Source organism: Lingula anatina, chromosome 7, assembly GCF_051362555.1.
Source record: "Lingula anatina isolate TDL-2025a chromosome 7, LinAna3.0, whole genome shotgun sequence".
Taxonomy (NCBI): domain Eukaryota; kingdom Metazoa; phylum Brachiopoda; class Lingulata; order Lingulida; family Lingulidae; genus Lingula; species Lingula anatina.
This window is the reverse complement of record NC_141773.1, coordinates 6,650,516-6,664,642: the sequence shown is the minus strand read 5'-3', so window position 1 is coordinate 6,664,642 and position 14,127 is coordinate 6,650,516. Positions and strand designations below refer to the sequence as shown.

At 36.4% G+C, this 14,127-nt stretch overlaps 1 protein-coding gene across 2 annotated transcripts in view; it reads right to left on the bottom strand.

Moving 5' to 3' along the window:
- Positions 1-209: 209 nt before the first annotated feature.
- The window catches only part of LOC106165494 (homeobox protein Hox-A3), a 104,840-nt gene continuing 90,922 nt past the window's right edge, over positions 210-14,127 (bottom strand). The window contains exons 7-8 of one of the 2 annotated variants that reach the window (XM_087016431.1): positions 12,652-12,672; positions 210-3,867 (exon numbers count right to left, since the gene is read on the bottom strand). In XM_087016431.1, coding sequence (XP_086872557.1) covers positions 3,326-3,867; positions 12,652-12,672 — 563 coding nt within the window. In that variant the 3' untranslated portion in view covers positions 210-3,325. The remainder of the gene's footprint in view (positions 3,868-12,651; positions 12,673-14,127) is intronic. The other variant, XM_087016432.1, reaches the window with a different exon arrangement.

Genomic DNA, 14,127 nt, shown 5'->3' with positions numbered 1-14,127 from the left:
TTTGCTTAACAAAATGTACTTCTTATTAAAAAAAAATCTTTTTCAAATAATTCTGTTTCGTGTTTCAAAATGTTTAGTAAATGAATAGCAGTATTAACTAAACTTTTTTAAAGATAAATAGAACATTTGAGTATTTGTTTCAACCTATTAGTTTTAATTAAACATAACTGATTAGATTTAAATGGACATAGAGCAATACAAAAACCAAATAATATTAGACGACATTTATTTTCAATGGAAATTCCAGACTAAAGGAACAGCAGTGACAACGTATACACATGAAGACGGGTACATATTACACTTACAGTATTTGACTATGTACACTTCAAACCCGACCTAGAGATATTTTATTCAAAAACATGTAAAGACATGTAAGAAAAGCTAGCTGAACAGTGAGATGGGTTAAAGTGTATTCACAGAGCCATACAGATGATTTGCCTGCATAATTTCATCTAAAAGCTAATGAATTAAACAAATTATATATACAAAACAAGTTGGTAATTCGTTTATTTACCAACTTTAAGTATCAGTATTCGATGATTTGGCAAAATGCAACATAACACGCCTACCGTTGTAAAAGCGCTTGCCTGTGGGCCTTGTACAAAACAAAAACTAAAATTTCCCAAATTTTCAAAAACAGTCGCTTTCTCAAAAGAAAAACGCACCGTTTAGTGATTCGGGGCAATGTGCACAGAACGCTGAATATTGTTATTACTCTTTTTTGGACTCGGATCATCAACCCACCCATCCATGACCACTTACCAAGCAAGAGTCACTGTTCAAACTCTGTTTGTCAAGATAGAAACTTAACATTAGGAACTTAAGCACCTCAGTGTACACTATGCTCTGGATCCTTGGCCTCTTTTATGACGCACGGAAGATGGGCTGCAATTATTTTTGAAATTCTCATTTACCAATGATAAAAAAGTGATAGGGAGGCTGTAGATGGTTACAATGACATTTAACAAAACATAACCAGAATAGTGCTTACTAGTTCTATAATAAACAGGGTGTGGTGAGGGTTATTAAACTCCAGTATCTGCAATTGAGGTATTAGGTGTACAATGCCGTCCCATTAATAGGCTTTTATCGTTATATATATACACACAGTATAGAGGCCTTGACTTACTTGCTGGTGTATGGTCAAAAAGGCAATGCATTGTTTCATAGGGGTGTGTTATGATGAAAGTGTGTTTTTATCTCCACGGACTATCTGACACTCCACCTCAAAGGACGAAAGAAAAAAACATCAGTGTTACTATAATGCACAATGTCACGCAAACATTTCATGTGCCTCTGAAGACACACGGGGCGATTGGTCATGTGATTGATGAGTTGGCCTTGCTGCATTTTGAGAAAAATATAGAAGTTAAAGGGTAGTAGTGGGCGACATTGATACTACAGCAAACCGGGGTGGTCTATTAAAATGATGAAAAGTATGATACGATGAGGATGTCATAATGTTTGCAGAAGAAGCCATCGCAGCTTAAGAACTAATGGCACTTGGATTTCACACAAAACAAGAGAAATAATAGCATCAAAAACAATGTAAAGAAAATCAAAAATATGCATTGTGGCAAGTTTTAAGAGTGAGAAACAGAACTGAAAAAGTTGTCACAGTTTCATGCCTGCCGCATTTTTGATTGGTAACGCTATCTTTTATATATAATTTTAAGTTCAATAAGAAAAATTATCAGAAACCGGCATTTGTGATGCCTGTTAATTTCACATCCATTCCAAGTCTATTATCGATATGAAAACGGTTTTCATAATACATAAAAACAAAGCAACTAGTGCTTATTGTCGATGTTGCTAAACGTAAAAATTCCTGGAGGAGTTATTTGTAATCCGTTCATATGTATAATAGTATAACAGTAACAAAAATTTCAGCGTGTTTATAATGTAAACTAATGTGAAACTGGCAAATAATGATGGCATGCTAATGGTAAGAGAAGGCGATTTCACGCACACGCAAAAAGCATTAGCTAGACTGACTAACATGACGTTTGCCCATCTGGTATGTCGTAACACATGTTCAACATGTTTAAACTTGTGAAATTGCAACGTTCAAGAAAAGAAAAACATTGCCTTTGAAATTGTATCATGTAAGTGGAAATGTAAAACATGGCTATTACAATATCTTTCCTTTTATCTCTGTTGTTTTATCAAGTCTAAGCAACTAAACATGTGCAATGTTATGTTAATCATGAAGACAGAGCCCCTTAATGGCTAAGTTAAATTATCTGTTTGCCTGACACTGGGACACACATGATGATATTATGAAATAAAGATGGTTTGATACCTTTTGGTACATAAACTTACTACAAACATTATATCGACTGAGAGTATGAATTTAGCTTACTTTCTGAAATGTTTGCATATAGAAACGCCATTTTATCCGCAAAAACACACTAGATTTTTAATACAATTTTTAGAAGATACTGGTGGATCCAGGCATTGCTTGGAATTGGGTATCGTAACAAAAATTATACAAGAATAATACACTTTATAAAACGATATACGAAAGATTTCTTATTATATCATGTAGACGCAAGTGAGGAAACTAAAATGCTATCTGTTGTCTAGTTTCGCAGGCAATGTTAAATATACATTTTTTTTGGGGGGGGGGGAGAGGGGGGAGGGTCCGTCTCAGAAGATAAAGGAGAGAAACGTTCCCTTTGTGCACTGGATCCGCCATTGCTACAATAATGCATGAACAAAATCAATACGATTGCAACAGAATATTTTTATAAAATGCTTAAGTACTTCTCGTGAAATCGTTAAAGGTCAGAGATCGAAACCCGCCAATGAATGCTGTACAATCATATCTAACACGTAGCCTACTATTTACAATAAGGAAAAGTACACGTATACAATATCCACCTAATTGGTAAAATTTAATAAATAGAACACTGACGAGAACAACATCACTGTATTATCATAGAAGAAATGCGTTCTGACGCATGCGCTGCTCACTGGTGTATACAGACAGTACTTAGTAGCCTCTCATTAAGTGGTGCTTGAACCATGGAACCCCTGTCATTTTTATATATAAATACTGTCAGGTCTATGAACAAAAACCACCAATTTGGCCACTGTAAAAAAGTTTCGGATTTGCCCAAAGGACACCACCTAATTATCATATTTTAACACGACGATGGAATACATATCGAGTTCAATCTTCTCGCTTTCTTGTCTTTGACGCACCTGCGCAATATTGTCGATATTTTAATGCCTGTTTTTTCAACTTTAAGTACTTGTGTTCTGACATCTTTTAAGTAACTGTTTGGTGCCACGGCATTTGCGCATTGGGTGCCTGTTCTAGTCATAAATGAGCAAGTTTCGGTGGACCGTGATACGTCCCCTGAGAGTAAGGCGAGGCCCCGTTCAAAGGACCACAGTTACCAACGGAAGGGTGCGAGAGGGGTTGCGACGCGACTGGGTACGACGCAGCCATTGGCGGAGTGTGCGCGAGCGGCGACCGTGAGTGAGATAAACTTTGGCTCATAGAAGCAGCGCTCAGTGCGCAAGCGTTGTTCTGTTGCGCCACCTGGTGTGATGCGTGAAGCGACGACAGCGCCTCCTTGTTTTCTGTCGGGCTGCCGGGGAGGCCTTCCATTTTGGCGTGATGTTGAAGCTGTTTTTCGAGCATGACTTTTTGCTTCTGTTCCTTTTTGAATTTCATGCGTCTATTTTGAAACCATATCTTGATCTGGCGTTCTGTGAGGTTGAGCAATGCCGCCATTTCAATCCGTCTTGGCCGACATAAGTAGCGGTTAAAATGAAACTCTTTTTCTAGTTCAACTAGCTGCGCGCTCGTGTACGCCGTCCTGGCTCTCTTGGTCGGTTGTTCTCCATTAGTAAATTCTAGAAGATAAAAAATAAAAATAAAAATTACTAGGTGTAATGTATAAACATTCTATTGTAAAAATTAGATAACTATATAAACAACATATTAGTTAAAATATATGTTTTCAATCGAGCATCCGACCGAAATAAGATAAATTCGATTCTATATAAATCCGGATGTTCAGTTTTCCAATAGACTTCTCGAAAATAAAAATGAAGTGTACATTAAAAGAAATACGTGCTACTGAAACAAGAAAATTTAATTGACCAAAATACAATAAACTGTTTAGAGTAATTGAATACATAATGGTGGAAATTCTATTATGTCATATTAAGCGATTTTTAAAATACTTTTTGATAATAAGCACAATTTTTACAACAACAGCAAGGAATTCATATACACACACTGGACAAAAGAAGTGTCACCCCCTAACTCAGAGTAATGAAAGTAGGCAGATCTTGGGTACTTATAATGCCTGGTCTACTTATAATGTGACTAATGAGTATAAAACCGCTATACCATGGAATTGTATTGTTGGTCTTGTACATGTACAGCAAATGTTATTCCTGTCTTCCTCCAGTATGGCAAGATACAGGTAATTATATAACGGTTATAGGTGCAAGTTATTAACCTGAAGAGGCGGAATATAAGCAATGTCAGAATATCGATACAATTGAATTGTTCAGTCAGAACCGTGCAGAGGGTCTGGTCTCGGTATAGAAACACTGGATCAAGAGACAAATTGCCTCTGATGGGTCGTCCAAGAAAAAATACTGGCCGTGAAGACCGACGACTGATTTTGATGTCCAGGTTGTCAAAGTTCGACACTGCTTGTCAGTTGACAAAACAGTGGAACAATTTCACACATAAGAATATGTCTGTGAAAATTGCTAGGCGTCGGTTACATGCTCAGTGAGTGTACAGCAGGGTAGCAAGACTGAAACCTCTTATATCGTTACAAAACAGGCAACGTAGAGTAAACTAGGGTCAACAGGATCTGGAACTGGACAGTTCATGACAATTGGTCCTATATATTTTTTCTGATGAGTGTCGCTTTGGTCTGATCTCTGATGACAGACGGGTACTATGCTGGCAAACTGCTGGTAAAGCATTTGAACCACATGCACTGAATTTTCGAACCCGGAACAGCATATTCATCATGGTGTGGGGCTGCATCAGCATCCATGGCTTGGGCGAATTGATAGTGGTTAATGCAAACATGAATAACTAGAAATATATCGATGTTTTGGAGTCAGGCTTGCTACCATCTATTACTAACATGTTTGGTGAAAGGAATTATCCATCTGTTCACCAGGATGACAATGCTCCTTGTCACAGGCCCAGAGCAGTTGATGATTGGTTTGACCAACAGGACATTCGCAGGGTGATGTGGCCTGCCCAGAGTCCGGATACAAACATAATAGAAAATGTGTGGAATGATATGTCAAAACTTTTTACAAATGCCCGTCTAACCAGCAGAGAAACTCTGTTATATTCAGTGTTTTATGCTTGGGCCAGCATAAGCCCTGAACGCATCAGACAATTATATGAACCCTTGCTTCGTACACTGGCACCTATTATTAGGTCACGTGGCTATGCCACTAAGTACTAATTTTGGACTTGAAACTACATATTTTGGTAGAATGTATATTTTGTTCTCATTTTGTGATTTTTTGTGAAATTTGATGTTAATAAAATGATACCAGGAGCATATCATTCCACAGTCATTTATCTCCCCCATAGTATTGGCTCAGTAGGGGTGACACTTCTTTTGTCCAGTGTGTGTATATTTTTCTTTTTGAAAATGCACATCCAAGCACCTTATATTTACAGTGTATATCTGCAATCTGAATCTCCTTATTTACTAATTAATTTCTTTTATAAATTTATCCTTTAGAGTCCCCTTTACCAAGCATCTATTCTGTGTTACAAAAGTTATGAATTATAAAATTAACGTGCATGTTTTCGCACTTTTCCAACAAAATTAAACGAACATTGGCCTTTCGCAGCAGTGCTAAAGCGCACCTGTCGCAATTACTGGGAAAGTCGCCATTGGTCTGTACATACATGTACTACTTCACTCTGTTTTGGCATGAACGATGACACTATTATGAAACAATTTTTTTTGGGGGGGGGGGTCAGATCATGCACTGTAGCATCGATTTTAAACAGATTCATTAAATTCACTTGGAATCCAGTTATTTCTTAATCGTTCATGCAAGTTGAAGCTATGTACTGTTCTTAATTTTCTTCTTTTTGTATGTCGTTATTCAGTACATACATTGAGGAATATTTAATCCCCATTACCGAGACGGTAGGTCTCTTTACAGACGATCTCTGTATTTTTCTTCATTTTTTCCTGTTATAATATTCAGAAAGGCGAAATCAATATAAAAAGGTGCAGCAAACAGTTACAAAGCCCGTTTGTTAGGACAGAATGCACAGAAGAAGGACAAAAGCATCAGTATTAATTAGGACAAACACCGCTGTTATTACCAAGACCTGCCTCGGTCTTGACAGAGAAAGGGGTACGGCAATGCCTCTATACTCCCTATAATCAGTATTCTCCAATCCGCATTTACTAACCACTGCATTTTGTCTCAGTAAGAGTAATCAAAAGCGAACCCGGCTGAACATATATATTTTTCATAGTTCACAGGGAAACCATTGTCATGGTAAAGGCGCGTTCAGACAGGTAGGACAAACCCAAACAAGTTTAGGTCTTTATGAGTTTACTACTGCTCCAAATAATAATAATAACAGCAGTGTCAATAATAGCATAACTAAGGATATTATAATATATAAACCGCAAATTATGCATGCCACCCTCAACACTTAACGGCAAACTGTTTCAACACGTTTTGCTCAAGAGGGAGGTGGTAGGGCTAACATACATGGTCCTAGGCTTGAGACCACTACCTGAAATGAATTTCAACCCGATCTTCGTGTATTGTTATTTGTCCCTAGACCGATCTAAATATGTGTAAACACATAAACTCGGATAACAGCAGAGTCATATACAGTGAAGTACAGGTGTCCCACATCAAAGGGCCCCGAACCATTGTTATCTTGCATAATACGTTACTTAATGACGGCTATTTTCACGCCAGTCGTGTCTCATCAAAGGCACATTGGATAAAAGAGAGTTACAGGTAATTCACTTCTGTCTTTATAATGAAGCGGTATGAGTAGAGCGTATTTTTCATTTGTCTTTGATCCTGATGTGATGTAAAAGAAGGAGTAGGCCCTACTCTTTTCTATGAAGGTGGTGTATTCTACCCCCCCCCTCCCCCCTCACACACACACACACACACACACACACACACACACACACAGAACGCAGTCCTCTTACATGTAGTTTATGAACGGGCGCTCAGTTTTCCACACAATCAGATGGGTGATAACAAAAAGATTTTAAGATAACAAAGCAAACAAAAATATATTTATACGTGTAAATGCTACTCATTTTGGGGAAGAGACGCAAAGACTACTAGCCGTTTTGTGGTATTTTGACTCGAATGCAACGCATGTTCCTTTTACCGAGACTTTTCGCAAATACTGATTTGAAAAGGAAGAGCAAAAGTTAATGCTCATTCTAATTAACATCAGAGCCGCGCACACGCATTTTTCAGATGAACATCAGTTCTCACTTACTTACTAGAGAGTTGATGGAAACTGTTCCATGTATTAATTATAGCTCTAATATACCGGTAAAACATACAAATTTGATTGTACTAAACGTAGCATAAAGATGACATCTTTCCCGTGCATACAATTTATGTATGTATTTGTATTGCCACATAAATTTTGTGGTTATATATTTACTGTTAGGCATCATTAACTCAACACTGTATAATGAGTATTATTGATATGTTTTATGTATGTACTGTCAACAGATGCCTCCCAATTATAAGCAGAAATAAACTTCTTGTCATTTTAAATATTAATGTGTTGGGCGTTGTTTCAGAAGTACTTTATTACTTAAAACTTAAAAGTTATTAGGTTGACTTAGACCGCTAAAATCCATTAGCCGGCTACGCAAAGTATAAGACTAGAAGTTCAAGAGTGGTTTGTCCACAATAAACGTATTTGACATACTTCAAAGGTTCTGTCACTCGTAGAAGCTGCAACCCTTAGCCAAGACAAGCGCAGTGAGCTTAAAACGGAAAACGAAATGAGAGGCCTTAAGCTTTTATATTTTAATTTTTACTTATTATTTATTTATTTCAAAACTCAACTTAGTCTGTTAAACGTGGCCCATCCGGAATTTTTCCGCTAAATAAAAATTTACTTGGAAAATAAATTATTCAAGAATCACTGCTCGACACATCCCTGCACTAGCATTTGTTTTATACCAATTCTAATAAATTATTAAGCTTTAATTTAGTTCTAGATGGCTAGTCAAACACCAAGACCGCCATGACATCCTGTACCTTGCTGGAGAAATAATCGACCTCCGGTACTTTTATAGAGGGGGGAGGGGAGGGTATCGTTTTATAAGTGCTCGATTCGAAAATATAATTAACTTTGCAAGACATATGTACTGGTAGACATAGAAAATATGACAAAGATTTTTTCAAACACGGATAGTACATGTACCCCTTTAAATATCAAAGGGCCAAGATGTTACGCGTACCCTTAAGCGGACTTCGGCATTTTCGATAAACAGATCCCTTTAAATGTTAAAGGACAAGATGTTACACGTACCCCAAAGCGGACATAAGGCATTTTCCTGAAACAGGTCCCGGTTGTACTTTTACGTTCCAAGTTTGGGATTCAGCACCAGACACCCGTTGACATTCATCGATTTTACTAATGAAATTCTTGTTGTCCAACGATAGACATACATGTCTACAAGAAACCAATAGTGTTAACATCGACCTGATTAATCAGCAATCCCAGAAAAAAATTCACTACAGATTTTGGCATTACAATTAATTTATCACATGATTATCCATATGTTTATAAATGTATTTGAATTCATATTCCTACTGTGAAACAAATCTATGCCTGCCTTATAGTACATCTAACCATTCTTCTTTTTTACGCGTAATTTATTGTGAAAAAAAAGGTTGCAATAAAAATAAATCAAAAGCATCAGATAAGATATCAAATACTTAAAAGACTCACGCAAGAGCGGCGTCGCTTATGCAAAACACACACTTATAAGCAAGAGTAAATTATTATGAATAAATAAACCATTGATTTTGTCCTATTTCCATTTTTTGCTTTCTTCAAACTATGCGAATTGACATCAATCGAAAACAATATTTTTACATGAACAACAGTAATACGTTTTCCCAAAGAAAAGATTATTCTACTAAAACATGTACATGTAACTATAACCATCGCCGTTAGATACAGTAGTGTCTTTTCAAACTAATAAATCATAGTCAAGATTAATTTAACGAGTCTCTTACATGAGAATGCCTTATATCGCATACTTTAACATTCTTATAAATTGTTCGTTGGCGCACGTTGTCGTTTTAATGGGGTGCAATGATTTATGCGGTTAAAAGAAGCAATTGTACGTCGCGATCTTTACCAACAATTGGATTCTGTAATGTCAAGGCGGAGTTGGACAAAAAAAAAACAATGCATGGATGAATTGTTTTTGCGCTCTTTTGTTTGTGCATCCATGTCAGCCGTGGCGACGATAAGTATGCCGTTTTCAAAAAAAGAAGGACATTTGGACAAGACGGTGGTGTGGTATTTTGAGAAAAAAAAAACGAAACTGGTTGTGTTCTCAATAATGGCAAAAAAAATATCAACTATAAGTCTAAAAATATGCATATATGATGACACACAAACATCATAATTATTAGAAAACTTAAATTCAATATTACTTTCAGTGTCAACGGACTCATTGCAAAATGTCGCGTAGAGGCTAGAAATGTTTCGTTTTATATCAGAAAAATAAAAATAAATGGTAATTAAATCAATCCGTTTATAACAACACAGCGGGCAATGCCCTTTTAAACTGGACACTGAGTGCAAAAAATAATAGAACGGTCAATGGTCGGCACTTGAGGACATACACATAAACTCATGTACGTGGAACTATCTGAAACCGCCGTAATGGGTGTCAATCGTTTGTAAAACATGAATCTAAAATGTTAACATCGTGTTTTGACATCTCGCCAACCAGGGAGATTTACGGCACTTGGCACAAAGGCAAAATTCCAGGGGGCATTTGTGTTTTAATTAACGTGAGATCTATTTAACGGAACACGAGGATTTGGAGACGAGACAAAATGCCAATGAGATCGGTGATTGGAGCGTCTGGGGCCGAACGTATTTTTGGCGTTAAATTGATCAGGTGCACACAATGTTGAAGGAGGAAAGGACGCCGGGCTTCCCTTTGCATGGAAATGATTGGATATTCAGTCTGGGCGATATATTTTATTATTTGTATTTTTCTTTTCAAACAGATGTCAAACGCATGTATTAAAATCATGTAAGGGGAACACGGTGGATAAAGGAGTAAGCTTCATTATTATATCAAATGTTGTAATAATGGTATTTTGTCACGGTGAATGCACTCTGAAGCTGAAATAGAATAAGTAAGCCTAGCAGCGCTTTCAAAATAAAGATAAATTGCAAATAATGCGTGCAAAGAATTATGCATTTTTTATATAAAATAAATATTTTGTGGTAATAAACTTGCGCCGTATTTTGATTTTCAACGAAAATCTAAGACGCACGTTTTTTTTACCTTTTTTTTCTCAAAGTAAAAATCTTATATCTATTATTTTTTTCTTTAAATTTATGAAATTGTACATTCACCGTTGGGAAGTTTTTTTTCTGAATGAGAACGCAGCTCCGCTAATTCGCCGTTTTTCTTTCCACCACGTAAACCTTATTGTGTACCTACAGTCTTATCTTGCATCCGTGGTGCGGATGTCTCACCACAATCTCTAACAGATTTTCCTTTCTGTCTCTTCCTACTCATCTATCACGTATAGTTCAAATCCGGCCATAACCTTATAGACTAATAACCCCATACAGAAGCAAAGCGGAGGATAACAATAAACTGAGATTAATATTTATACAGCAAGATTAAATCTAGTTTTCGAAATAAATGTTTCCAAAGCGATGTTTGTGAGATGGGAGTATTTTCAAAAGTTAATGATTTGTTAATTCATTTACTTATTCGTTTTCTCTGTCATTAATTTATTTGTCCACCTAATTCAGCTTTTATGCAATTTTGTATTTATTGTGTATTTATTTCTTTCCTCTGTCCATACATTCATTCATTCACTTAAATAATCTCCCATGTATCCATTTATTTACTTCTGTCAAAATATCAATATTAATATTAATCAAAAATATCAAGAATAATCTAATGCAATGGGTATGGCCTTAGAAACAAGTGGCTTACCAAGGTGCTCAAACCCTTATCTATATCCCCACCATGGTTGGACTCCATTTTTCTCGCTATACTTCTTCACTTACACACATATAACTAGCCAAACATTATTTGATGCAGCCATAACAACTACAATTTTTTTTGTCATTTAAATCTGCGAACACTTACAAGACACGCGCTAGAGAAAGGGAGGCCTACTATATTTAGACTAATTAAAACTTGGTGAGAAAGCCTGCCTTGGATTTTCATAAATTGCGCACATTTACAAAGCGGGGGGAGGGACATCAGTGGACAATCTGACATCATATTTTGTGAATTAAAATTGAGATTTTTTAATTGCCATGCCAAAAAGTTGACCGTTGTATTATACATAATTATACTGGTATCTAAATAAAATTATCCCAGACATGCTCACGTTATAGTGTGTTTTCATGGGACTACGGCTTGGAATCGTAACTCATTGAAACAATCTCACTCAATATACGGTTAAGCTCGTTGGCAACGTTTTATTATTATTATTATTTTTAGTAGCATGAATGCGGGTGAGCTGTAAAAACTGTACCACTCCTCTAATACATATTCCTAGCTACCAAATTTAAAGAATGTAAAGTACTCACAGCAAAAGATTTTTATCTCTAATATTTTTTAGGATACGTTTTGCTGCATTACTCATTCACAACCTTCTGCATGCGTAATTAGAACCATAATAATTCGATCAGGTCGCTGGTTTTTGCAAGACTCAGTAATAAAGACATAGTAAAAACGATTTTTTTAAACAAAATTCACACAAGGTCTATTTGCGGTCAACCGATGCATCCATTTTATTGCCTTGTTCTTTTTCTTGGATCTCAAGCGGCGAATTCGTGTGCACAATTTGAATGGTGTTTTGCTTTGGATGCGCTTCAAGTGTGCAAGTGACTCTGGTTCTTTTCCAAAATTTGATTGACAGCGCTTGCTCTTTTCAGTTTGTTATTATAGATTTGACCCCATGAACTTAGTATTTTACCCCTTCTTGGTCTGTAGACGCGATGTCGTGCAGGTCTTACCGTAAGGTGCTGGTGTCAGACATTTTAAAAGCGTTGCCATCGCCAAATGTAAATAACGGTGTTACTATTTAATTTGCCTGATGTCACTTATAGAAACCGTGGTGATAAAATGATATTTGCAAAGGTTATGGCAGCAGCATATTTGGTTTAATATAGAACGTTCCATTCCTACTCTCTCTCTCTCTCTCTCTCTCTCTCTCAAAAGCAGTATACAAGCTTAAATTATTTTTCCATCAACCGCACTCTTGTTAGTAAAGTGTTAAATAAGCTCCGTTTTCGTGTTACCAGCCCTTCACAGTGAATGATAAGATGCAGAGTTAAAAGAGAGGACCTCATTGACGATAGCTACTAAAGGAACTACTACCCACCACAAGACTGCTACTTACCAAAACTGTCACTTGAGTTTTCTAAAAATAAAACAACAAAGGATAAAAAATAGGTTATTCACATTATTATGGAAAAGTTTGTTAAATTTTATTACATAAACCTACACAGTTGCTGATGCAATTCATCAATAATATGGATCAAAGAGCATATAGGACAAATTCAGTTATTTCTATTCCATTCTACTAGCATATCGTACCGCACAACACGCCATGTATCTATCCACATCTTATTAATCTTAATAAAACAATCATCCTTACTTTAGCAGATTTTTTTATAAATACGTTTACTATTTCGTTTTCCAGAAATACCACTCGGATCTTTGCAATCTTAACCAAGAAGAACAATAACCGCACGGACTAACGCATGTACATGTACGAGCTTTGCTGAAGGTAATAACAATATACGGTTCACTGCCCGATTCTAATCAAAATCGACAAGAAAGTAAAAGTCTTGCTGGGAAAACAACGCCGGTTAATTTGTACCTCTGGAGTTAAACTCTCTCTAGATTATAATGATCGCATGGAGCAGACGATGGTTTATGGGGGGGGGGGGGGGGGGGGGAGCTCTTTCTTGTTATAAACACTGCATTTACCGGGCTCAAAATATGACACGGGTGTCTGCCACAAGAAAGCTGGGTGACTTATAAAACAGACAGTTATATATATATACAAAATTGATATTAACAATTTCGACGTCTGTTTATATGTCATAAGAGTCCCAGATCGTTCGCATGGAAAGAACACGTCATATTTCATTAGCAGTTTGCAACATGATGTAGGCTACCATGACAAGTTACAACGCAGCGTTTTTTTTTTCCAAAATGCCTTAAAATATGAGCAAATGGGACCAAATGTTTAAGCTGTAACCCTATATGCATTTCTTTTCGCCTCTTCTCTCAGGGTCATGAAAAAGATCAGTACTAAAAAAGGAAAATAAAAACACTTTGGTAACCCTTGAGGATCAAATGGCACATGTAAAGACTGGATTTTTTTGGTTTTTTTTTCACCTAAAACTTTTAAGTGATAAACCCAAGTACAAGAAACCAGAAGCTATCACTTTTAAGATGTTAATGTGTAAATACAGTACCACTACTTGAAAGTAGAGCTGATACGTCAGTAAGGCTAGGTCGATTTGATTTTTTTTTTTTCATTTTTTTCCTGCTTGAAGTAATAAAACGCAGGCCATCCTGAAAATAACGTTTTTTCACCCTTCCTTTTTAACATCGAGATATGCTTAACTTGTAAACATCGATTATCCGAAAAGATCAGCCGTTTACAGCTTTCAAACTAACTCGATGAAACGAATGCCAGTCATCTGTCTTTAGCTTTTGAGAAAATGAATGAAGGCAGTTTGAATATTTTTCTTTTGAGTACCACGTTTTTCTTGTCTTTTTACTTGTTTTTGTTTTATTTTACGTAAGAATTGTCACCTTTAATCCGTATGTACTGTTTGTATTTGATTAGTCACTACGAGGA